The sequence below is a fragment of the Petaurus breviceps genome, unplaced genomic scaffold, assembly GCF_028583685.1.
Source record: "Petaurus breviceps papuanus isolate PSGF00001 unplaced genomic scaffold, PetGlider_PUasm1.0 37, whole genome shotgun sequence".
In the NCBI taxonomy this organism is placed as follows: domain Eukaryota; kingdom Metazoa; phylum Chordata; class Mammalia; order Diprotodontia; family Petauridae; genus Petaurus; species Petaurus breviceps.
Window position 1 is genome coordinate 75232067 of NW_027186296.1, and position 25983 is coordinate 75258049.

General features: G+C 41.1%; 2 protein-coding genes and 1 long non-coding RNA gene across 8 annotated transcripts in view; 1 reads left to right on the top strand and 2 right to left on the bottom strand.

The window, feature by feature from the left end:
• Positions 1-1887: 1887 nt before the first annotated feature.
• Positions 1888-13521, bottom strand: LOC138169361 (zinc finger and SCAN domain-containing protein 29-like). 3 transcript variants are annotated; one of them, XM_069098739.1, is made up of 10 exons: positions 13387-13521; positions 12229-13298; positions 11616-12137; positions 8853-9060; positions 8160-8236; positions 7507-7633; positions 6542-7300; positions 5673-6131; positions 4829-4936; positions 1888-4429 (listed from the first exon to the last, which is right to left on the bottom strand). In XM_069098739.1, the coding sequence occupies exons 3-10, from the start codon at positions 12015-12017 to the stop codon at positions 3423-3425; spliced, it is 3147 nt and encodes a 1048-aa protein (XP_068954840.1). In that variant the 5' UTR covers positions 12018-12137; positions 12229-13298; positions 13387-13521; the 3' UTR covers positions 1888-3422. The 3 variants fall into 3 exon arrangements, with proteins under 3 accessions (XP_068954840.1, XP_068954841.1, XP_068954842.1); XM_069098740.1 differs by lacking the exon at positions 4829-4936 and having other exon boundaries at positions 11616-13298; XM_069098741.1 differs by lacking the exons at positions 8853-9060; positions 12229-13298; positions 13387-13521 and having other exon boundaries at positions 11616-11754.
• On the top strand, positions 13385-16047 carry LOC138169367 (uncharacterized). The gene is made up of 2 exons (XR_011170333.1): positions 13385-13514; positions 13613-16047. It is a non-coding gene; the product is annotated as an uncharacterized lncRNA (long non-coding RNA).
• Positions 16048-17236: 1189 nt separating this feature from the next.
• The window catches only part of ZSCAN2 (zinc finger and SCAN domain containing 2), a 79088-nt gene continuing 70341 nt past the window's right edge, over positions 17237-25983 (bottom strand). For all 4 annotated transcript variants that reach the window (XM_069098742.1, XM_069098744.1, XM_069098743.1 and 1 more), the window contains one exon: positions 17237-20066. In XM_069098742.1, coding sequence (XP_068954843.1) covers positions 18625-20066 — 1442 coding nt within the window. In that variant the 3' untranslated portion in view covers positions 17237-18624. The remainder of the gene's footprint in view (positions 20067-25983) is intronic.

Sequence of the window (25983 nt, forward strand, 5' to 3'; positions counted from 1 at the left end):
CGGTCAATATACATACTTTACTAATCTCTTATTCCAGCTTCCATACAGAGTCTCCGAGTATGGGAGTGCTCTGAAAGTCAAGGGTATCTTAATTCTGGAAGCTGTATATCCAGTACCAAATCAAGTTCAAATTATCTGCCTTAGTGTCCAAGGAAGTAGGATCTTCTTGTTCAGTCGTGTCCAACTCTTTGTGACTCTATTTGGGATTTTCTTGGTAAAGATACTGGAGTGGTTTGCCATTTCCTTCTCCAGCTCATTTTACAGATGAGGAAACTGAGGCAAACAGGATTAAGTGATTTGCCCAGGGTCACAGAGCTAGTGTCTGTGGTCATATTGGAACTCAGGTCTTCCTGACTTCAGGCCCAGCAGTCTATCCACAGCGCCACCTAGCTGCCAAGGTGAATGGATAAGTCTTATAGAAGTCAGGTGGTAGGCTCAAACACTTTCTAATAGTTTTGTCTTAAGAATATCTATCGTATCGGTTTACCTAACCTAGTATTTCTGACAAAAAGATGCTCTGTAGTAAAACGTGGTAGCTCTTTTCAACTATGTTTAATTTTTTAAAGGACATCTCAGTTCTCAGTGGATTTTAAGGAAGATCTTCAAATTTTTCATAGCAGAGGCTATCTGTTTTGGTTGTGGATACAATTCAACATGAAACATCTAACTCAAGGATATAATTTACATACTGTATTTCTAATAGTAGAAAAGCATTATGACCTTGTTTTAGTACCTAAGTATGTCTTTTCCCAACAGAGAGCATTTATGAAACCACTCAGGAACCTCAGTCAAAAATAGCTGGTCAGACATTGACTGAGGCAAGTTGGTTGATTCCCACAACTTAAGCCCCTCTGTTACCAGTGTTTTATGGGGAGACCTCATTTAGCCTCTTATTCTTATTTTGGAAGGAGCTAAAATTCTGATATTATTCAGATGCATCAAGGAAATTCTGAGAATGGGAAATTTTTACCTTACCAGGGTAGAACAGGCTTGGGAAGTTAGGGCTGAAGCATTATTTAGTGCTATATGATATAATGACTGATCAGTTGTTAACATTTAGAGGAATTTCAGTTAGTTTCTGACCCTTCCTTGGATCATGGGTATGTAGGGACACTGACCTAACAAAACTGTTTCCCTTCTAAACCTTTTTATCCTGGCTTCATGGATACCCTACCAGGAAAGAATCACAGAAACAGAATTAAGAGTAAGATCTGGAGTGTAAGCCACGCCTGTCCCTATGACAGAACTGTGCAGCTTGAGGATTGCATAAAACTTAACAAACTAAATTATTCTGCCCAGATCAGGAACTTATCACTTAATTCCCCAGGCACTCTAGGTTTCTCATAAATAGGGACAGCTGGTATCTTAGACTACAGCCCTCTCAGATAAGTCCCTGCTTCATACTTCAGTCATGAAGTTATCATGTAATATCTTTGGGGGCAGTAACTCTTCACAGATGATTTTTTTCCCCATGTCTTTTCTAAAGTTAACTTTGGTCAGCAGCCCTAGATAGAGTTCCTTTGAAAATGTGCTTTGTTTTGCCTAGTCACCATCACAAAGGAAGGCCATTTAACTTAGTCACAATGAAGATAAGAACATTAATGGCCTCTATAGAATTCCTCTGGCCATATAGGACTATTGCTCCAATAGTAGAAAAGTTGGAAAACATATACACATTTTCTGGGATTTCCAGACCTCCCAATTTCTCACATTCTAGGTGGAGGTATAGCCAAAGGAGACATTTTAAAATTTCTCAAGGAAAAAAAGAAACCAAGCACTTGTCCAAACATGCCTGAGACCTAAAAGAAATTGATAACTATTCAAGTATTCACAGATATTGCATTTTCTTAGATGAGAAATGAAGAATAATATATTGGGAGAAGAATGGCAGGGGATATAATGATTTTATTTGTTGTTGTTCAGTTGTGTCTGATTCTTCATGATCCCATTTGGGATTTTCTTGGCAAAGATACTAGAGTGGTTTGCCATTTCCTCCTTCAGCTCATTTTACAGATGAGGTTAAGTGACTTGCCCAGGTCACACAACTAGTGTCTGTGGCCAAATCTGAACTGACGTCTTCCTGATTCCAGGCCTAGTGCTCTATCCACTGCACCACTTAGCTGCCCCACCATACTGATAAGTGTGGACAAAAATTTGATGGAGACGATTGATTTTTTATGGTTGACTGAAGCAGCACTGGAATAGAGAAATGAACCAAGAAGAAAACAGAATTCTGTCTTATTAAGAGAAATGGAAATTGTTGTTGATTCTGAAGCTTCCTAAAATTTTCAGATTCCCATAGGCAGGGTATGGAAACAGCTTCACCTTCAGAATTTTTCATCTTTATGGAACTGACACCTGATCTTGCACACTAAGCCCATCCTGATCCCTTTCATCTTGATGCTTGGTGAGACTAGTAATGAGGCACAGGCAGCAATCATGGGATTTGATGGGGGTAGGAAAAGGAGTATTCAGCCTATCTATAGTCCAGGGAACTCAGAGGCCTGTCTTAAAAATAAGTCAATTCTTAAAGACACTGTACTTTTTAGTTATTGCTCAGGACACATTTCAGGAAACTCTTTACCACATCTCAAGAAAACATCCACTTTGTCTGTCCTATATAAACCAGTTAGTTACATTATCTTACACACAACATCAGGTTTCAAACCAAATACTGTAATTTGCCAACACTATGGAAGCATAGCTGTAATTTGGAACAATTACTTTTGTATTTCTTCCACCCCCTACCTATAGTGCATAGTGCAGTGCTTTGTATGTAGTAGGCACTTAATATGATAGCTAAAAACCCACCAAGCTGGCAGGTGGTGTTTGTAGTAGTTTAGAAAACACCAATCTCTGGTCCTGATCTTTGTTTCCACCCTTCCCTGGAAGAAACTCTAAGAGATGTGGTCTCTCTTTTCATGTCCTCAAATGATGCCGGACAGTGATAATTGCATACTCAGTGTGGGTCCATAGTCCTGCTCTGCAGCTAGGTTATATGACTGTTATTGTCACTACTTTGATGGGTGATAATGCCACTCCTCTCTCCAGGCAGGGAGTGTGTTCAAGGACAGAACTGCCCTCTTCCTATTTCAGAGGCGTGAAAGCTAAGGCACAGTCATACAGGAGCTATACAGTGAGATGGTGACTGAGCCAGAAAAGAACTCTGGTCTCTAATGGCTTTGGAAACATAGCTTCAGCTTCAACATCATTTAAAAAAGAATCCTGAAGAATATTTTCTAAGACAAGTGCACATTTTAATAAAACAGAAACATTATTTCTGTTGGGTAGTGAACCTTAACTACTATAGTCTTTTTCAGATGTGGTACAGAATTAAATACAATAGAAACTTTTCTTTTGGGGTTGATTACCTGGTATGTGAATTGAAGCGTTAGTGATACTTCCCCGACATTTGGTGCCAGTCAGCGTTTCTCTCCCATATGAGTTCTCCGATGTGCACTAAAGTGTGAGCTGTTATTAAACCTTCTGCCACATTCACTACATTCATAGGGTTTTTCTCCTGTGTGTATTCTCTGGTGTATAATAAGGCTTGAACTCTGATTGAAGCTTTTCCCGCACTCACCACACTTATAGGGTCGCTCTCCTGTATGAATTCGTCGATGTGTAATGAGATTTGAGCGGTCACTGAAACTTTTCCCACATTCAAGACATTCATAGGGTTTTTCTCCTGTATGTATTCTCTGATGGCTGGTGAGGGTAGAACTCTTACTGAATCTTTTCCCACATTCAGGACACTGGTAGGGTTTTTCACCAGTGTGAGTCCTCCAGTGAGCATTGAAATGTGAGCTATTAGTGAAGCTTTTTCCACATTCACTGCACTTATGGGGTTTTTCTCCTGTATGAATTCTCTGATGCATAATAAGGCTTGAGCTCTGATTGAAGCTTTTCCAGCACTCACCACATTTATAGGGTTTTTCTCCCGTATGGATTCTTTGATGTGCTGTGAGATTAGAGTGATCACTGAAGCCTTTTCCACATTCAGGACATTTGTAAGGCTTCTCTCCTGAATGGATTCTTTGGTGGCAAATAAGATGTGAACTTCGACCAAAGGTCTTGCCACACTCATCACAATGATATGATTTCTTTTCCCCAATATGAGCTAATCGATGTACAGCAAGGTGTGAGCTCTGACTGAAGTTTTTACCACATTCAGAACATGTGTTTGGGTTTTCTCCTATGTAGGTTCCCTGAAGACCTATAAAATTGCCCAAATTTCTTTCCTGAGGAGATGGTGGCCTTTGTGCCTCCCCTGGGAGCGTTTCCCAATGCCTTTCAGTTCTGTATTCACTTTCCCAGTCTTTCCTCCAATTAAGATAATGGGAAACATTTCCTTTGGAGCTTCCCAGTAATGTTGCATGTAGTTCTATTTCCTCAGAAATTTCCTGGCTTGGATTCTCCTCGTTCTCATCTGAAAAAAAAAATGAGTAGAAAATAGATATTACTGGTCTCCTGAATGGAGGGGAATAAAAACAATCTGTGGATGAAGCACTTAGCATTTAAAACACTGGCATGAGTTCAACAAGTTCTCAGTAAATGCGAAATGACAAGATTACAAATTCAGCCCTATTCAGTTCTATAGGCAGCCTTTGTCCTAGGTAAAAGCCCAAGAATAGTGAAACAGGTCTTCTTGAACACTTCTTTCTCTTCTAGTATTCTTATTCTCTGTGCCACTTTGGCACTGGTGGGGTAAAGCAAGTGTAGCCATTGCCTATCTATAAAATAAATCTCCTTTGTGAATTCCCTTGTTCTCAACACGTCCTAATTCTTGTGTTCACAACCACAGGTTTGAGTGTTTCTTTGTTCTTACCTGTACGGGAAGTTCTCTGAATTTTCTTGGAAACAGGGAGATTGACATTCCATAGCTCTTCCCCCCTCTCTGGCTTAGAATTTGAATCTGGTTTGGGAATGGGAAGTTCTGCTCAAGAAAAAGCAAACGAATCCCATGAAATATCTCTAGAACTTATTCTGAGGTCTCCTCTCCATAGAAGTATGAAAAAGTACAAGAAAAAAATCTAAGAAAACTTAGGAAGTTTTGGTATATATTTAGAAAGTTCACAGACTCGATGATTAAAGATGTAGTAAAAATTTTCATTCTGAAGGCAAACGTGCATATAGACATCTAGAGCTTAGGATTTAGGAGATGGAGGAAAATTATATATTTATGCAATACAATACCTAAACTAGTGATTGTCAGTTACTTTGGAAACAAGGAACTGCAAAATTTCTATCTCTGCTCGATAAAATGATCCTCTTAACCCATTCCCCATTGCTTCTGTAGTTTTCATTTCTATCAGTAGGAGGCATGATGACATGCTCCTGAGCTGAGAAAAGCAAATCTTGTTTGTCCCCAGCATCAGACTGCTCATAGCCCTAGCACCTAGGAATCTTGGTAATTCACCCAGGATAGCTCCTGAGTCAATAGAAAGATTTGCATATTAAACATTTTGATGATGGGAGGTCAACAGCTTATAATCTGGACTATACTGAAAAAGTGACTAGTTTCCTACTCAATAAGCAGATAGTGTTCTTGATAGAGATCAGTAGCAGGGTTAGGACTATGACTAATGTTTCCTAATGCCTAGATCATGACTCTCTGCATTAAGACCACCATTATGAAATGGATATAGAGTCCCATTGAAAGAGCTGCTTACCACTGGGATTCTGAAAGAGATCCTGTGACTTAAAGTTCTTGAGCTCCTTTGGTGATGCCTCTACTTCCACATGGTTGTCATCTTTTGTTACTGTCTCTTGGTTCTCCCAGTCGATGCTCTCCTTGGAGTCTGCTTTCCCTTTTAGAAGACCCCCTGCCATCTCTAGGACATCAAAGGGAGTAATGGCGGTCCATGGACTCATCAGGGCATCCATCTCCTCATAGAAGGGGCAGGTCCCTGGGGTGTGGCCACTTCTTGCTTTTCGGTAGTGTGTCTGAAGGTTTTTAAATCTGTAACGACATTGTTCCAGAGTCCGGAGGAAGCCACATTCACGAAGCCGCTCAGCCACAATTCTGTATACTTGACGGTTCCGATGACAGGTCCGGAGTTTTTCATAAATACGAGGCTCACCAAGAATCCCCAGGAAAATCTTGGTTTCTTCATATCCCCAGTGTACTCCTAGAGAAAAGTTTAGACCTGTCAAACAAGGGCTGTGTATTTTGTGGTCAGCAGAAGTTTTCAAAATCCCCCAACCCAATTCCCCTCTAATCTTTTTCAGTAGTGACTTCCTAAAAAACAATTAGATTAGAGTTGTTTCCTAAGATTAGACTTTTGGTAGTCTATCTAAAACCTGAATTTGTTTTTACTTACATAAATTATTCTGATGTAATGGGTATTCTGACTAGTCCTATGAACGAGGACTTTTGTACATATACATAACTCTGGCCAACATGCCTTCCTACTACCTACTATTATAATGCCCTGATTCTATGACACTTCTGAAAATATGAGGTTAGGACAAGAATATATCACCAAATTTCATGAAAACCCAGGAATTCCCAACTTTGCTCTTGACATAGTCTTCTTACCTGTGGCACTCCGAAACAGGGTTGGGGTACCAGGGCTTTCAGATGTTTCATCATTACCCAATTCATCACAGTCAGAATCCTCTGTTACAGCTCCTGAATGCAGTTCTTCCAAAGATGCTCCTGGATGGCCCAGATCCACTTTCCTGGATCCACCCTCTAACACAACCCCTGCCATTGCTATCTCTTCATGTTCCCAACTATCCCTCTCAAATTCTTCAGTTACAACATCATGGTCTCCCTGCCCAAGGAGAACCCCTTCCACCTCTGAGGCAGTGACAGCAACACGGGGGCTCATCAGAGCATCCATCTCCTCGTAGAAGGGGCAGGTTCCTGGAGTGTGGGTGCTTCTTGCTTTGCGGTAGTTTGTCTGAAGGTTTTTAAATCTATATCGACATTGTTCCAGAGTCCGGAGGAAGCCTCGCTCACGAAGTCGCTCAGCCACAATTCGGTATACCTGACGGTTTCGGTGACAACTTCGGAGTTTTTCATAAATCCAAGACTCACTGAGAATCCCTAAGAAAATTTTGGTTTCCTCATAGCCCCAATGTACACCCGCCACCTTTTCATCTTCCAAGCCCTGACACTCCAGATCTTCCCAGTGTTTGACTTTTTTCATTACTGATGTTTGAACAAGTTTTGCTCGTTCCCCACCCATTCGAGAATCTTTTGAATTTTCCTTTTCCTCAAAGCCTTGAAGATCTGGGTTCTGCAGTTTCTCCTCTTGCTCTAACTGGGAGATCATATTAGGTCTAGGAAATCCTGTTCACAAAGAAACAGACAACATAGTAGTTTGTACTGATCAAGAACTTATGGTTTTTTTTAATTTCCTCTGTGCCAAGGGAAGGGGAGGGAATGGATGTCTCTTTGTTATTTGTGATGAAAAGAAAACACTGTCAAAGTTCTATGGAGATGAATCCTACTGAAGCACAATAACTTAGGAGTTTAACAGGGAAGAATGTTCTTACTCTGTGAGACACCATTCTCATAATTCTCCCGAGTTTGATCTTGGCAAAGGTCCTGTGGAGTTGGGTCCAACTGTCCCTGTGCCTCCTGGGAGAAGTATATGGCCACATCTCCAAAAGTCATCAGTTCCTGAAATAATGAAATAATTATTCCACTCTGAAATGACTAACTCTAGAAAAATACAATTGCTTTGTCCAAAAGCAAAGAATTTATTTCCAATTCTGAATGTGGCAAGCCTCTTGGGTGAAAGATACACACAAAGAATGAAGAAGTATCCAGTAATTTAAAGTAATCATGCAAATTTGCACAAGCCCCAAATCTAAGCAGTCAATATGTAAAAACAAGAATTTTCATTAAAAAAATAAGAACATGTTCTTTAGCTCTGAATCTGTTGTTTTTTTTTTTTTTGACAAGGATACTAATATTTATGTAAGAAAGTTCAGGACACATTTTGTAGGCTAATGAAATTTTGAAACCTATTTTCTAGGATAGTCAGCTTTGTCTGCTAGATATAATCACTGTGTGGGGTGGGGCCAGGGGAAGGTAGAGAGTGGGAAACAATATTCCGAATGGGGTAAACAGCTCTAGGTGGAAGGAATGGCATAGAACCATATTCAAATAGCAGTGATAAGACAAAGATGAAATAGCAGCTTACCTGGGATTTGTCCACCATCTCTTGGTTACCACTACTTGCTTCTACAGGAAGATCAAGCACCTGAGAAGTAGGCAGAGCTAAAGGAAAAAAGAATCATTGGATTATAACAGTTTCTAACCCCTTTTATGTAGCAATACTTCTAGATGATTTTAAAAAGGAGATAAGCTATTTGTTATTGCCTCTTTCAGTCAAAAGGATTTGTTGAAAAAGTGAAATGAGAAATATCTAAGGGATGCAATACAAATTGTGTCATTTCCAACCACTTTTTCCTAGTTCTATGACACACCTGTCACTTGAATGGTTCTGTAACATGTGACTAAGAATTATTTCAAGCTTATCCTGTGCCTCTGCCACTAACCAGGCCTGAGTTCCTTGCCCACCCTCATCTAGTGGGACCTTTGCCACCCTTCTCTTTCCCCTTCCAACTCCCATTTCCCTCTCCCAATCTAGGATCTATACACTGACTTCACAAGATTAAAGAATAGCTCTCCCTCTTTAAAACTTATAGAGACAACCAGAGGTCTACAAATTGGATTTCTAAAGATTCAAATAAAGGTACTAGCTTTGTACACAATTCTTTCCAAAAGGAAGGAAAATGTCCCCATCACACATTTTCTGTTCTCAAAGCTGTCCAGGTTCTCACAACTCCATAAACCTTCAAAAAGTGTTCCCTCTTTTCTTCTAGTTACTTACCACTTTCCTGAAGGGAATGGGGCTCTATCTTAGGATCACAGCTCAGCTCTTTCTCTGGTTCTAGGTGTAATCTCTCTGCGTTCTCCTGGAATGTACATTTGGATTTTGTCTGTGTTTGCTTCAGATGGATATTTAGTGAATTGGGTACTGATCCTGCAGCTGTTAGCATCTCTGTGAGTACTTCCTGCCCTTTCATAACGACTGGGACCTAGGAAAAGCCCACAATTCCTGTCACTGCAAAGCCTGCTAAAAGTGGGCAGAATCTTGTAAGTTAAAATATAACCATCCAAACTATTCTAGGTAGGATCCCCTAGGAGAAAAAGAGAAAACCAGGCTTACTGAAATTCCTTAAGTTATCAGTGAATAATACAGAGACATCCAAAAGTAGCTATAAGCACTTTTGCTAAAATCAGGTTCAGCAATCAGGTGCCATGCAATTGGCTTACCCAGTTTTCCTGACATCCATTCTTACTGCCTTGAAACACTGACCATCCCTACTAAGTATCCTTTAAACAGCTATATCAATAATAGTAAGTGATATACAGGAATATTAGTGGGAATGTTTTCATTGTATTTAGGTGCTATTATTATCCCCATTTTATAGATGGGGAAACTGATGCAGACCAGAGGTTAAGTGACTTGCCCAGGGTCATAGTTATTAAGTGTCTGAAGCAGGATTTGAATCGAGGTCTTTCTTAGTCCAGGTCCAGAGCTCTGAGACCTACTAAAGTACCTAGCTGCCCTTTTAAGTTCTTTTCTTCAGGCTATGTGTGCAGAAATTGTTACTTGTAGAGTTATCCCAAGAAATGAACTTCTTGCCTTTACAAAGTTCTCCTTCAATTCCGTTTAACATTTAGGAAGTATCTACAAAGTACACAATCTTCCACAAAATTCTATTGTGATGTCTCATTGTGCCAAGCAAGTGATTCTGATTTCCTAAAGATCATGGTAGTGAAGAACAAGTTCTGGCAGGTTCTACCAGACTATAACACTTGACAGATAATCCCTATAATAGGCCTTCTATTTTCCCAGGACTAAATTAGCTAAATGCATAAAGGTTTGTTTCCAATAGGCTGGTCATTTGGAAATAAATTCTTTTTTCCATGACTACCTATGAAATAAAGAAACATAACAAAAGAGCTCTGCTCCTATATGGTATTCTCCTTCAGAGCAGGGAAGAAGTACTAAGAATCACATGGTTTTTAAATTATAAACATCAACTTAGCTATTGATACTCTAAATGTGAGATCTCTGTCCATTGATCAGTGAATGGTTATATTCATGGAGGAACTCAATCATACCAATCTTGACATCCTCAATATCAAAGAAATAAGAAGACAAAAGGAAGTTGTAATTAAATGGAAGGATTGTGCTTAGGTTTTCCCTAGAAATATAAGTACAGAAGTTGGAAGAATTGGTTTTATCAAGCATCCAGAAGAAACATTATTTCATTGAGCATTTGTTCACTCATTTGTGCAGTATTTATGATAAGTGTTAATTGCAGCTTAAGTCCCAATATCTATTGCAAAGGATGAGAAGGGAGAGGAAAGGTAAATTTATTCAGACAATGATTACTGATAGTCAGTGAAGCACAAAAAGGCAGATGTATGTTTGCCAAATGTGTTGCCATCATCATGGAGGATGTCCAGTACAGAATCCAAATGAAAAGAGGATTCCGTATGTTCCTGTTTGTGGATGATTATATCAAACCTGTGAACACTGCAGAGTCTTCTAAATGAGATCCATAATTACTCAAAAGTGTTTGGCCTAACATAAGAGAAACTAAATGAATGAAGAATATCCATTGTCCAGACAATGACATATAGCCAAATGGACAATAGAAATGGTCTATCAGTGCCATACATCTTAAAAGACACTGAAGATGAACAGGGCACTGGTCCCAGAACTGAACAGCAGGAAGAATGGGCTGGCTTGCATCTGGAAAACTGGTCAATGCTTTTAACGAATTAACCCATGGTCTTCCTTGAAAAAAGAGACCCTTCTTTTAAAGACACTTATTCTTCTGGTGCTGTTGTATGTATAAGTCATGGAACATCAATCTCCAAAGAATTAAAGTTAACAGTTCCACAAAGACATGGAGAGACATGGTAGACATAAGTATTCTGTAACATATTAGAAGTGAAGAATTGTTTAAGAGGAGCAGTTAAAAAGATGTCATCAAAGAAATGTGTTACTAGAAGAAGAGGTGAACTGGTCATGTAGTAAGAAAAAGGGATAACCAATGAATGACCTGCTCCCCTCATATGCCTACAATGTCAAGAGATCTAGCAGAAGGTCCCTAGCACTACCCACTGGGTTGACTTCTTGTGGAAAACATGAATAAGGATAGCACAGAATAAGGCAGGGTAGGTTGTGATCTGTACCACTAAGGGGAGTACTCACATCAACAAGATCACAGATTCAGTGAATTATTTGTAAGACATTTCTAGGCACTGATGATAAAAAAATGAAATAACCCCTGCTTCAAGGAAATTGTGTTTTCATCTGTAACAATGAGATGTGGGACCTTTCAAGCTATTTTTCCATTCTATAGCAGAAAGCAAGAAACATTCTGGAAAGTGCTATATATTCCCTGGACATATTTTCTGAACACTGCAAGGGAAATTTCCCTTCACCTAAGCATCAAAATCATCCCAATGAGCATGAAACAGAAAGGTGACATGTTTTACCTACATTGCCTCCAGATGAAGGTTGGACCTCACATAGCTCTATTTTCATGAAACAAAGATATCCCATTCTCACCTTCAGCCCTGACCTGCCAGGTTCTCTTTGCAAATTTTCCACCAGGGTCACTGCCTCCTCTCCACTCTCTGGATGTTGTTCTCTAACCCAGGTCTGGATTTCTCTAGGAAGAACAGTCAGGAACTGCTCCAGCACCAGCAGCTCTAGAATCTGCTCTTTGGTGCACTTCTCTGGTCTCAACCACTGACGACAGAGTTGACGGAGTTGGTTCAAAGCTTCACGTGGTCCTGCTGCCTCCTGGTATTGGAACTGCCAGAAACGCTGACAGGAAGCTTCAGAACCTTGGTCATTTCCATGAAGGAAAGATTCCTGATGCCAGGGGGAATCATCTTCCAGTTTCACTATTAAAAATCCATCTTGTGTTTGTGGAGTCTGGACCTGAGGGTCCAAAACTACAGCCATTGTCCAATTCAAGAAGAACTGTTGTTCTTATGGTAGGATTTCTTCCCTTTTTTTTTTTTCCTGGAAAGCTAACTCTTGCCTCTGGCTAGGCACCACTGAGTGGAACTCTTCCAGAGGGCTCTAGGTACAGAGAGACACAACAATAGCATCAACAGATATTAACTGATGGATGTTAACCCATCCCAGATCCTTGTAGAACAGCATAAAATACCTCCTTGTTTCTTCCTTTCCCGGGCCTCTTCAACAGAGAAAGTTCAGTCCCTACTTCTCCCTCCATTATGATACCAAGTTATGTTTGTTCCCAGAACTACAAACTGGAACTCATAATGCTGAGATCACATACAAGACAGCACCATGGAGAGCAGCAACTGAATGGTGTATGGGATTTTAGGCTCTCTAGAGTCTACTTAACTGTTAAATTCATTATTTGCCCCAAGCTTCTCCATACCCTGATCTCCTTGGGCCCCAGCTTCTCTGACTGAGTCAATGAATCATAGATTTTTAGTGTTGGAAAGGACTTTTGGAAATAGAGTACAATCCCCTCCTTTTATATACGAGAAAAGTTTGTCAAGAGAGGTCAAGTGATTTGCGAATAAATCAGCGGCAGAGAAAGGGCTCTAGGTTTAAACTTGTACTGGGTGATTCAAACTCCAGAATTCTAACAGAGAAAGCTTCCTTGGGTTAACATGTCGGTCGGTCTTTCACTGGAAGTTCTATGGTGCACACTTGGGACTACTCCTTTCTGAGTCAGCCAGCTAACTTTAGTGAATCGGAGAGCACAAGCAAAACACTGCGGAGACTATGGACATGCCTCGGCCACTGCTCAAACTACGGAGAAAAGAAGAAAAGGGGGGGTGGCTTTTCGGGGGCCGGGAAGTAACTGTCAGGAGGGGTGCTGCCCCAGGGGCCCCTCCCTGCCCGGGGCCGGCAAGTCTTGGAGCCTGCCGCCGGAGAAGCCCACCTCCCCTCCCCTCCCGGGGCAGTGTCCAAGCGGCCCGGGCAGCGTCCAGCCCTCATTGACCCGGCCCCCTCCCCATGCCGCTGCCACTGCCCCGCACCGCGCGGGGAGGTCTGCTCACTCCCGAGGGTTCGCCAGCTCTTCGGGGAGCCCGCGTTCTCCGCGGCCTCCTCGCCTGCCCCTCAAGCCGCCTCAGCTTAAGGATCCGAGCCCAGACAGACACAACCGCTGCAACACCGGAAGCGGAAATGCAGACTCTTCGATGAGGTACCGAGGTGGAGTCAAAGCAACTACGTCTCCCAGAAGCCTCCTCGAGCTCCCCCCTGCAAAACCAACCAATGGGAAAAGACTGAGTTCGTATGCGACTTCACGCGGACCTATCACCGGAGGAGAAGGGTGGACGCTTCTTACCTCACGGTTCCCAAGTCTTTGGAGGCCGTTTGCGGCCTGGGCCGTTGGAGTCCGCTGTCACTCCGAGGCTCATCTCCAGGCTGGCCCGCCAGAACCAAGAGCGGCGGGCCCGGGGCGGGGCCTTGAAGGTAGCGAGGTCGGCCCCTCCCAGCCCTGCCCCGCTAGATGAGTCCGGGCCTGAGAGCGTCGAGAGCCCCGCCCAGTAACGATTTCATTCCTTCTTTAGTTTGACTGGCTGCGGTGGTTCGGAGCCGGCGACCAGCGAGGCCCGAGTTGTGCGTATGAGACAGCCAGCTGCCGAGGAAGCGACCCCGATTTGGAGACGGGACAGCTGCATTCGAACTTCGGCTCCGCCACGAACTCGCAGTGTGACCACGGGCAAGTCGCTCCACTTCTCTGGCCCCCCTTTCCACGTCTGTAAAATGTGGGGGTAATTCGGCCTCAGACACTTGACACACTTACTAGCTGTGTGACCTTGGGCAAGTCCCTTAACTCCAATTGTTTTGCCTTCCTTCCTCCAAAAAAAAAATATGGAATTTGGACTAAATGACCGCTGAGGTGCCTAAATCGTAGGATCCCAGATTAAATGATTGAGGAAAGAGGTGACGCTGCCGCCGCCAGGGAAGGTCCGTCCCTCTCTGCGGAGTGTCTCAGACAGAGAGAAGGGAAAAAAAGGAGGGTGGGGTCTGTATAACAGCGCGTCCGAGAAAGCGGCAGGTTGGCCATGTGCAAAGAGCCCTAGACTGGGACCCAGGAGACCTGACATCTAATCCTGACTGCCGTAAACTTATTGTCACCTTGACCAGATCTTTTCACCTCTCTGAGCCTCAGTTTCCGCATCCATGCCGTGGGCACACTGAGCCCGCCCCCTTCTACCCCCCTCAGGTCATTGGTTAGGGGTCAGTAAGATAATGTATATGAAAGTAGTTTGAAAACTGTAAAGTGTTAAAGAAATGAAGGCATGATTATTAGGAGATGAGAAGAAGCTGAACTGGGTTTTTGTTGTTTCTCCTTTTCCCGTTGCAAGCCCCGGGCTCCTCTCTTTTCTCAGGCCCCCATGCCCATCATTTCTGCTTTCTTAAAGAAGGGCAGGGCACAGCACAGGTCCTCACTAAGTGTTTGTGATTATCATTACTCTCCTCCGAGCACAGGGGCTGAACTGTAGTTGTCCTCCAGCCTTTCTTTTCCGTTGGTATGTGAAGGGTTGGATTTGGTGGTCCCTAAGATCTCCAATTCTGAATCCTGTGATCTTGTGGAGTCCATTTTTATTTAGGGAGGAAAACTGGACAGAACATCAGGTGCTAAGCAATCCAGTGATAGGCACCTGGCCAATCAACATTCCTACCCCTACCAGAGGAAACCAAGACACAATACATCCTCTGACTAGTTCATTTTTGTCATTTTGGAACTTTGACTAAGATTTCTGTACGTTCAGAACTTTTAAATGGATGGATGGGAGGTAAACTCTGAATTCTAAGATCTCTGCTACATAGATCCAGTTTCTGTAGAACATATTTAATTGAAGAAACCAGTGCTGGGTTTTTCTTTCCCCCAGCCATTCAGCCTTTTTCAATCCATGTGCACCTCCTCAGCTCTTCCAACGTCTTTTAAAGAAAGTAGGAACTATGCTAAGGAACAAAGTCAAACATGGAGACTATAGACACACAATTTATGTATGCACTTCATCCCGTATGTTTTGAAGTGTACTTCAAATACCTGAGGGCTGACATTGGGTACTTTCTGTTCCATCCAGATTGGACTTTTCCACTGTCTATCTTAATCAGTGAACTGCAATCTCCTCATCTCAGAGGATGCTTCTCAACAAAACCTTGACAATTCATCCTTGTAGAACACAATTTATCTTCTTACAGCTGCCAGTTGCCATGGAGACCAGGTCTCCCAGTGATCACTAACTGCCAGCACAGGATCGTTTGGAAGAAAACATCTAGCTGGTTCATCTGCCCCTAACTAAGGGCAGCAGAAGCAGTAGGAGGCAACTAGGAGGGCAGATTCAACAAAAAGTTTTAATAGGGTCAAGAAGGGGTTATGTGAATGATGACTATGGGAATTCACAGATTCATTAGGATCATAAGGTGATTTAGAAACATCATATATAGCAATATGTAAAAAAGTATGGAAAACTGAATTTGTTTAGATTTAATGTTTTTGTTATTAAAGTAGTTAGGCATATATACATTTCTTTAGGAGGGACTGTTAGGATGTTCCGTTATGAGAGCAACAGATTCATTGTCAAAGAACAATTTTTGGGAAGAACTATATCTGAGTTTAAAACGTGCTAATGAGGATAAAATATAGGAGTGCAACTAAGCATAAGCTATGGAGCATAGTTTTGACAGAACTATGGTTAAATCTGTAAAAACCTCTCAGAAAACTAAAATCAACAGGTTAAAATCAACTAGACATATGCTTCAGTTAGTACTCCATGCTATTTCTCACTGATTTAGCAATTTATTTTTATATGCAATTGTTTTATAATTTGTTTATAAAATGCAGTGGTTCATTTTGTTTGAAAAATCTCTATGTCCAATTATATGTAAAGTATCCAGGCCAGCAAGCCACCATCACCAATACTTGGCAATCAATATCTTTCACTGACAGAATCAATCTGGGGTAATATAAAATGATTTACAAATAATTAAACCCTCTCATATGGACTTGCCTTAAACCCTAAAAACTAAAATCAGGGCAAACTTTCTTAGGAGTACATTTCTGTATAGCTATTAGGATTATATTGCCCTTATAGGATTTAGAGCTAAAGCTTAGAGATCATCTAGTCCAATCCTGTCATCTGAGGACTTTGGTTATTTAAATAAGGAGGTAGAAAAGAAATGAATGCTATGTGCTTATACTGTCAGTTACATTTTAAAACTGGTAAATGGTTTACACTGGCCGTTAAGGTTATGATTGAACTGTAGGGTGACGGTTTAAAATATGTTGTTTCAACGTACCTTTATTTGGTTAGTGTATTTAGCTCTGAATACATTCACTAAGGCCAGTTACAAAGAATGAAATGTTAAAGTCAATCAGATGAACACATATGGAGGGCCAGCTCTATCTTACAAAAGCCAAATAAATCACACTTACACCAAAGAGAGAGCATTAAAAAAAAAAAAACAAATCAATTTCCAGGTCATAATTCTAAACTGTAGCTGAAAATGAAGCAATGACAAATGGCTATGCATCATCTAAGAGAATGAACATTTCTGTTACATGATCAGACAGCTAAGGAAAGCTGGTGTCCTCTCCTTTTAAGATTTTTTTCTCCTCTGCTCAAAGGCTGTTAAGAGAACAATCAACCAACAAATATTTATTGATCACATATTTTGTGCAAGGCACTATGTAGGGCTCTGGAATAATGACTGAACACATTCTCCATTTGCTCCAACTGGCCAGCTAGTTCCATGGGTTGGGGCTATAATGGGTCTGGTGGCAAATCCTACATACGATAGGGGTCCCAAAACTTCCTGAGAACTGGAGCTATCTTTCATTTCTCTGGAGTATTAGATCATTTGGGATGGGGTGGGGCGGGAGAGAAGAGGAAGGGACAGGAAAGGAGGTTGAAGAATGGTGGTAAAGTCTCTAACCTGGAGAGTGAGGTGAAGTAGTTTGATGAATTCAAGTCCCTGAATCAGGAAGGAGATAAATATCAGCTGTTTTCCTCACACTATCAGGACTGCTGGAAAACCATCACAGGTTGAAGAGTTGTGACTGGCAGCAGTGAAAACTGGCTTAGTTTATTAGGTAGGCTTTCATAATCCTAATCCACTGACTGGGGCTTCCTGATATAGAAACACATGATTTTGAACCACACGAGTTAAAGGACTGAGTCAGCAGAGGGACAGGAATACTTTATTAAAAGAATGAAGGACCATGGGACCTGAGGACTTATCTTGAGTCCAGGTTCCATATGCAGAGGGAGGAGACAGCTTCATATTTCCCCGAAACACCTTCTCTGCCTGTCCTCTGCCCCACTAATAACCCCTTTTAGCTGTTCTCCTTCCACTGTCTTCATTGCCACAAGAATCAGGGACCACAGGCACAAAGCCAAAGCAGGGTCACACAAAACTGGGCACAAGCCACAGGATGACCTCCCACAGAGGTCTACACTCACACCAGATGACATGAATACCAGCACTTCCTTAGAAATCAATTTTTAGTATGCAATAAACTACTTGATAGAATTCTAGAGCTGGGTATATGAGAGAAATAATCTATAGGGCAATACAAGTGCATAGAATGAGTTACTATAAAATGATTATAGGGCTACATATCTGTGTGTGGTGTAATTGAAAAAAGTTTCCTCCAGCAGCGAGGGAAGTAGCAATTGTCTCCCACTATATGAGGAAGAAAATTAACCACCAGTTGTAGGAGTCACTGTGTCTCAAATGGGCCTCCCAACCCCTTCAGATACATATTCTCAACCACAAATTTCACTCCCCATTGTAGCTTCCTTACTCGGGCAGGGCTACTACATGGTTAGCTTAATGGGCAGCTGTTAAATTCACTTCAGTTCATCAATTTCCAGACCAGGGAGGCCCAGCCTCTCTCAGTGGAGTACAGTCTGGTTTTAGGCTGCACTTACTCTATGTGCCTTCTCTGTGCTCTTGGCATATTCCAGAAACAGAGAAGGGCTTTACCTTGATGTCTATCCCTCTTCTTTTCATTACAGAGCTGTATTGCCCTGTCTCTGTCCTTGACCTTAGAGGTGTAGCTTAATATACTTAATCCAAGAAGAAAATATTTAGTGGCAGCACAACAGAATGTAATGAAGGCACCATAGCAACAACCTGGGGGAAAGAACAAGCATTCATATGAATCTCTGGCCTTTTTCTGAGCAATCTGACCCATTTTGCAGATGTTTTCCTCCTGACAACTGGAAATATTCTCCCTATTTTACCAGAGAGAAATCTTAGGCACAAGGAGACAGGGAATTAAGCAGTGAATTGCTGGCAGAACCAGATACATGATCCACATTGCCTGACCTTCCATTCCTGTCCTGTTTCTCTTGAGTTCTTCAGACTACAAGATAGCATTCCAAATATCAGGATGGGCAATGGTAAGATTTTGGCAAAAAGTTCTATAGAACATTAAAGTGAATGGACCTTTAAATGGGGCATTAGATGGATTTTTTTTTGGTAGAACTACTGCCTTCAGGATGCTTATAGCTTTCCTCTCCTACCAGTTTCCTGATAGCAAAGTTTTCCCATACTTGCTATATCAATAGAGCTTCTCTTTCATGTGAGTTCTCTGATGTGTAATAAAGTTGGAACTATTACTAAAGCCTTTCCCACACTCTGGGCATTTGTAGGGCCTTTCTCCTGTGTGTATTCTTTGATGTATGATAAGAACAGAATTCCAGCTAAAGCCTTTCCCACATTCAGGACATCTATAAGGTTTGTCCCCTAGATGAGCCCTCTGGTGCATGACAAGGATTGATCCCCGGCTAAAGCTTTTTCCACACATGAGGCATTTATATGGCTTCTCTCCTGTGTGAGTTCTCTCATGGACTACAAGTTGTGATCGCTGGCTGAAACATTTCCCACACTCAGAGCACTTATAGGGCTTCTCTCCTGTGTGGATTCTCTGGTGTTTGATAAGGTTGGAACTCCAACTAAAGCTTTCCCCACATGTCAGACATTCATAGGGTTTCTCTCCCGTGTGCATTCCTTGATGGGCAATCAAACTAGAACTCTGGCTGAAACTTTTCCCACACTCACCACATTTATAGGGCTTCTCAACCATGTGGGTTCTTCGGTGTGTTGCCAGGTTTGAGCTTCGGCTAAAGCTTTTTCCACATTCGTTGCACTGATAGGGCTTTTCTCCTGTATGTGTTCTTCGGTGGGTAATAAGGGCTGAGCTCTGACTGAATCTTTGTCCACAGTCAGTACATTTGTATGGTTTCTCTCCTGTGTGGATTCTCTGGTGCCTAATTAAGTTAGAGTTGTAACTAAAGCTTTCGCCACACTCTTTACATTCATAGGGTTTCTCTCCAGTGTGAATTCCCTGGTGTGTATTAAGGCTAGAACGGTTACCAAAGCTCTTTCCACACTCTAGGCATGAATATGGTTTTTCTCCTGTGTGGGTTCGCTGATGAGCAATGAGGTTGGGACTCCTGCTGAAACTTTTCCCACACTCAGCACACTGGAAGGGTTTTTCCCCTGTGTGGATTCTCTGGTGTGTTATTAGGTTTGCACTCCGGCTAAAGCTTTTCCCACAATCTCTGCATTTATAAGGTTTCTCCCCAGTATGAGTTGTTTGGTGTCTACTGAAGTTTGAGCCATCACTAAAGCTTTTTCCACATTCATCACATTTATAGTATTTCTCTCCTGTATGGGTCCTCTCATGTGTAATAAGGTGTGATTTCCGACTGAAGGTTTTCCCACATTGAGGGCATTCATAGGGCTTCTCACCTAAATAGGTTCCCTGAAGGCCTATGAATTGCCCTATTTCCCTGCCCTGTGAAGTAGTTTCCCCATATTCCTCTGCTTGAGAATTTCCCTGAGGCCTCTCTATCTCAAAGTCTTTCTCAAAGTCATTTCCCCAGTCAGAATGCTGAATGCCTTCCCCTTCAGGCCTTCCTGATGACATCATATTTTCTTCCACTGCTTCAAACATTTCCTGATTTGAATTCTCTTCATTCTCACTCTGGATCTCAAAATCTGAAAGGACCAAGACAAAAACATGTTTATAAATAATTTCCTTCACTGAAAAGAAAATGAGGTAAAAGGAAAGAAACAAAAGTTAAAATTAAGTTTTTTGGTGATATAAGGAGATTTGAGAGTTCAAGAGGGTTTAATCCCCACTTTACTTCCTTCAAGTTGATATTCCAACTATCCTCACAACCATCTCACCTGAAGAGGAATGAATGTCTCACAATCTTCCTTTTTTCTCCCCCAGAGCTTAGGATGTTGGTACACGGGGTACATGGCTCTAATTTTTGTTTCAGCGGAAATGTGAAGTCAGGTTTAGAATTTGGGAACCTGATCACCAGGAAGAAGATGGGGTATACAAATGATGCCTTTCAGTGGTCCCATAGATAAAATCCTAAGATCAGTCCCTGCTCCACTAGAGTAGTAGGTATAATTATCACTTTCATTTACTATCTATCTAGGGTCCACCATCATAGTACTTGGCATTTTAACCAAGTCATTAAAACCAAGTCTCTAAGCATTTGCATAGCTGACTAGGTTCATGGTTAAAATTAAAAAAAAAAAATCCTTCTGTAATACAAGTAAAAAGTTTCAAGGAGTATTTTGGTCCCATGGCCACAGATTATGATGGGGTAGAGGGAAATCCTCTTTCAATTTCTGTAGTCGTGAGATAAACAAAGGGCAGAAAACCCCAGCTACTGCCTTGAAAACATTAAGTCTCTGAGAACCACAGCATTCATTGGGGTTCAAGAAACAGAGCAGGCAGTTCCCTTAACCTAACTGTAATTATGGTCCTCTTCATAAAGCTTGAAGTTTGGGGCTTATTTTGCTTATAGGTTATAGCACAATGCTGGACAGGAGCACATAGTTATTTATTTATTATTGCTTTTTGGAGGGCAATTGGGGTTAAGTGATTTGCCCAAGGTCATACGGCTAGTGTGTCAAATGTCTAAAGCCGGATTTGAACTCAGGTCCTCCTGACTCCAGGGCCGGTGCTCTATTCGCTTTGCCACCTAGCCGCCCCTGAGAAGCACATAATTATTTGAGGATTCATGATAAAGGTCAACAAATAATCAAGTACTTGTGAGCCTAATATTTAGGGTAGTGCTGTCAAACTCAAATAGAAGCACGGGCCACTAATCCCTACATAAATTTACCTATGGTTCACATACTGACTTAGTTTTAAAATGTAATATTATCTATGCTTTATTGTATTCTTATTTATTTTGTTAAGTATTTCCTGATCACATTTTAATCTGGTTCTAGCCACACCTGGGAGTAAGGTGGTCCATATGTGGCTGAATGTCTGACAACTCTGCTATAGGACATACAAAGAATGCAGAAGATACAGTCACTGCCATATTTTATAACCTGATTGGGGAGAAATGGGGAAACCATGCACAAATACACACACAATCATATAATCATATTAAACAGAGGACAATGTAGTGTCTAGTGCAATGCTGATACAGCTTATGAATGTCTTGGGAATTCAAAGAAAGGTGACCTCAATATGGGCTGGAGGGGTGAAAGGTTTTAGAAGAGGTAGGATTTGAGTTGGGTCTTAAAAGAAATAATGTTACATGGACTACTGGGGATAGGAAGGGACATTACAAGTGACAGGGACAGCAGGAACATAGAAATGGAGTTGGAAGCAAGCACCATAAAAGGGCGGGAATGTATAGAAATTAAGATAAATAGTGTTATTGTGTCTAAGAGGAATAAAAGTTGGCTAAGGGCTGGGGTTGAACAAAGCCAGTCCAGGCTCAAGATGTAAGGGAGAGAGCCTCTCAATGGAATGTACAATTAATTACCTTGCTTGCTCCATGTTAATAATGTATTATTGTAAGCATAATATCTCAAGGATAAAGGGGATATGACACACAAAGGACAAATGGGGGTTCTTTATCCTTGAAGTTGACACATGAGATATACAAGACATCTAAGGGAAGACACAACAGGGAAAGAGCCACATGGAAGACCCCACAAATGCAGGGATATAAGGAAGAAGCCTGGATAAGAAAACCAGAGAATGAACTGAGGCAAGAATCTGAAGGTGCAATAGGAAAGCTACCAGCACAGCAGAGGAACCCCTCACCCAACCGGGTCTTGGACTGGGCATATTCAAAGCTATGGAAATTGTAGAAAACAACAGACCTCCGATATCTGGGACTGATGCTTGAATGACATTTGGGGAATGGTAAGGGAGAAGTGATGTCTGTGAACATCATGGGAATGGTAAGAAAATGAGATGTGGCTTAATGAGTATGGTCCTGTATCCAGAGGAGACGTGGGACTTGAATGCATGCACAGCAAGTGCATTCCCTATATCTTTTAGCTGGAACCATGCAGGCTTAATAAAGAACTTAGATAAATTCAGGTTTGCTGTATGTCATTCTGTGAACCTGGCAGGCTACAATGAGAGGAAGGGTTGGAGTAATAAATAGGAATTGAAGGTTCATGCTGGAAACCAATGTGAGAAAAAGTTACACAGGTAAAGTGAGACTATGTACTTCCAAAAAGTCACTGAACATTTACTAAGCACTGTATTTAGCACTTTAGGGATAGAGGAAGGTACAAGATACTTAAAAGTTTTTAATCTAGTAGGGGGACTATGGAAGTATAAATACACAAATAATTTTAATTCCAGACTGAGTATCTAAGTTTAATTGTAATTTGTTAGGTAATAATATTCTGGAGGAATGTATTGAAAGTTTTTAAGAAAACTAATTTGGTAGTAGTAACCAGACACTGGAGCCAAGAAGATCAGTTAGGTTATTCAGTAACCTAGGGGGGTAGCAGGGATTATGAGAAAAAAATAGAGAAATCTTGAGACATTTCAGAGCAGGACTTTGGTGATTCACTAGATAGGGTCAAAAACATTTTTAGCCTGTGTAAGTGGTAGAATGGTATGGCCACTGACCAAGAAAGGAAAGTTGAAAAGGGAGGCAGATTTGGAGAGCGGACATGAATTTGATTCCAGACATATTAGATCTGAGCTCTCTAAGGGAGCAAGAGAACAGAAAAACTAAAGCCTGAAAGATGGTGGACATCCACAGGTATAGGACAAAAAAATTAAGCAGAGTCAGAGTAGCAGAATAAGGAGAGAAATAATCAGAGAAGGTAAGAAAGATGCTTCAGCACTGGCCCTGGAGTCAGGAGGACCTGAGTTTAAATCCAGCCTCAGACACTTGACACACTTACTAGACATGTGACTTTGGGCAAGTCACTTAACCCCAATTGCCCTACAAAAAAAAGCAAAACAAAAGATGCTTTAAGCAGTGGAGTCCCCTCCACATACACAACTGGCCATCCAGCCTTTGCCTGAGTAGTTGTGTATCTTACAGAGAAGACTCTTGTTCAGATACAGGCTTGACCAGGAGGCCTCTGAAGTCCCTTCCAACTCTGAGTTTCTAGGCTTCTGAACTATTGTAGATACGGTTAATTTTGTCTACAGTTTTATTAGAGGGAAAGTTATTATTTCTCAGAGAAATGTCTGTAATTGCATATTTAGTAACATCATTCCAGCCATGATGTCTCTTTTTCAAAGTCTTCAAAAATTTGAAGACTTCTAAGAGACATTTCCTAGTTTCTACAAGTTTTGTCTGCTGGTTGCTAAAATAATATTTGGAAAATGAAGTGAATCACAAATGAATTACAAAAATGAAGTAAATTACACAGAGAATAAGAAACAACAAAAATAATCACAAAGCAGTTTCTTGAACCAGGTTTTCCTCAATTCTCTAGGAAGCTACTTACTGTAAATAACACTAAGCTCTCTCAAATATACAATTTCTTTCTCCTAAAATGGTAAAAATTGAAAAGGGACAATAATATCTGACTTTTTAAAAATAGGGATATGAGTATTGCCATGTCATATTTTTGTAAAAAAATTATATACAAGTTTGCTGCCTTAGATGATGAACCTACAGTGACTGTTGCTTTCTGAATCAGTCTTTGAGAGGTGAACTATGTTGTTAAGAATCAAGAAAAGATTAAATATTAACCAGCAGAGAAGGATGCAAGTAGAATATTTTAAAAAATGAATATGGTCTATAGTGCTGTGTAGTTGTGAGGTCAAGAAGAGCGAGTAATGAGAAAGGGCTGGTGAATCTGAATAGGAGGATCTTGGGATCAGAGAAAAAAAAAAACCCCAAACATTTCATTATGGTAGTAAAGCCAGATGCAAGATTACAGTAGGTTAATGAAGAAATGAAAATAGTATGAGGCGGCTAGGTGGCACAGTGAATAGAGCACCGGCCCTGGAGTCAGGAGGACCTGGGTTCAGATCCAGCCTCAGACACTTAACACTAAAAATAGCCGTGTGACCTTGGGCAAGTCATTTAACCCCAACTGTCCTCCAAAAAGCAAAAAACAAAAACAAAAAAATAAAAGAAATTAAAATAGTGTATGGAGATTACTCCTAGGAAGAATTTGGTAGCAAAAGGGGAAAAGTGAAATGACAGATTTTTCTGGAAAGGTTAATGAACATTGCCTCTGCAACTGAAGGCCCTAGCAGGAGGGGAGAAGTGGGAGAGGAAGGGACAGAATTCTGAGCACAGGTGAAGGACTGGGCTTTAGAAAGGCAAAGAAATGGGTCTTCCTCTGGGAAATGCAGGCAACATTAAAAAAATTATGAAAATTTTAAAAATGGCTATTAAAATGGCAATTATGGGGCAGCTAGGTGGTGCAGTGAATAGAGCTCTGGCCCTGGAGTCAGGAGGACCCGAGTTCAAATCTGGCCTCAGACACTTAACACTTACTAATCGTGTGACCTTGGGTAAGTCACTTAACCCCAATTACCCTTCCAAAAAAGAAAAGCAAAAAAAAATAAAATAAAATGGCAATTATGTAGATCAGGTATACATTTAGGAAATAGTCCTAAATTTTTTAAAAGCAGAACAAAAATGTATGGACATAGATTACTAATTAGCCAACTATGGAAGGAAGTGCATATGTATACTGTTAAGGGTTGGAAGAGAATTTGCAGTGATGTAAATAATTAGGTTCTTTTTTATGTACCTTATGTATCTAAGTCCATGATAAGGAATGAAGGTAAGAAAGAGAGGGTATATGAGACAGGTATATTAGGAAATAAAAGGTTAGGTCATCAGCCATGGTAACAGGAGCTTGTGCTACGGAGAAGATGAAGGTCAAACAGATTACTAAACAACTAGGAAGGACCAACTTAAATTTGTGGTGGCCTAGTTTTATAATTACACAATTTTCTTCAGTAGTACTGCACGCCTGGGAGAAGGAAGAGAGAAGGTTGAGAGGATGCCATGTTGGGGATGAGTCAGGGTCTGTGGAAAGTCAGAGGGAGAAAGTTTAGCCCTAGAGAGGGCAGCACTCAAATAGCTAACAGTAATAAATTTGGGGCAGAGGAGTCCAGTGTAGTTCAGGAGAAGGCTAATGTCCATACAAAAACATGGTAAGAAAAGAAAGTACTGGATTGGGAGATCTCAGAGGTGAAATGACACCTTGTGATAATTCAGGCCAGAACACGCTCGTGTTTCTGTGCCACTCAGAGTCAAGTGGAGATGGGGGTGGACAAAGTCAAGGAGGGTAGGCTCTCATTCATTCAACTGTAATAAATGAACTACGCAGAATAAAAAGCGGGAAAGCGAATTATCCTGTGGCTCTGGATGGTAATCCATGGTGTTTAATCAGTTAATATAAAGAGCCGAATCTAAGAGAACAATAATATGAGGCAAAATTAAGACGGGCCAAACTTGAGAGTCACACTAAAGTGTGTAAGTCTCCTATATTAAAAAAACAAAACAGTTTGAAATAGCTGACATTCCTTTTCTACTGGTTCCTGACTAAACTGGGATTAAATCTGGCTTCCTGAGAGCCACAAACCTCTCTGCTGCCCAATGAGATATTGTTTGGGTTATATTATTAAATTATTTCATATTTATTTTTT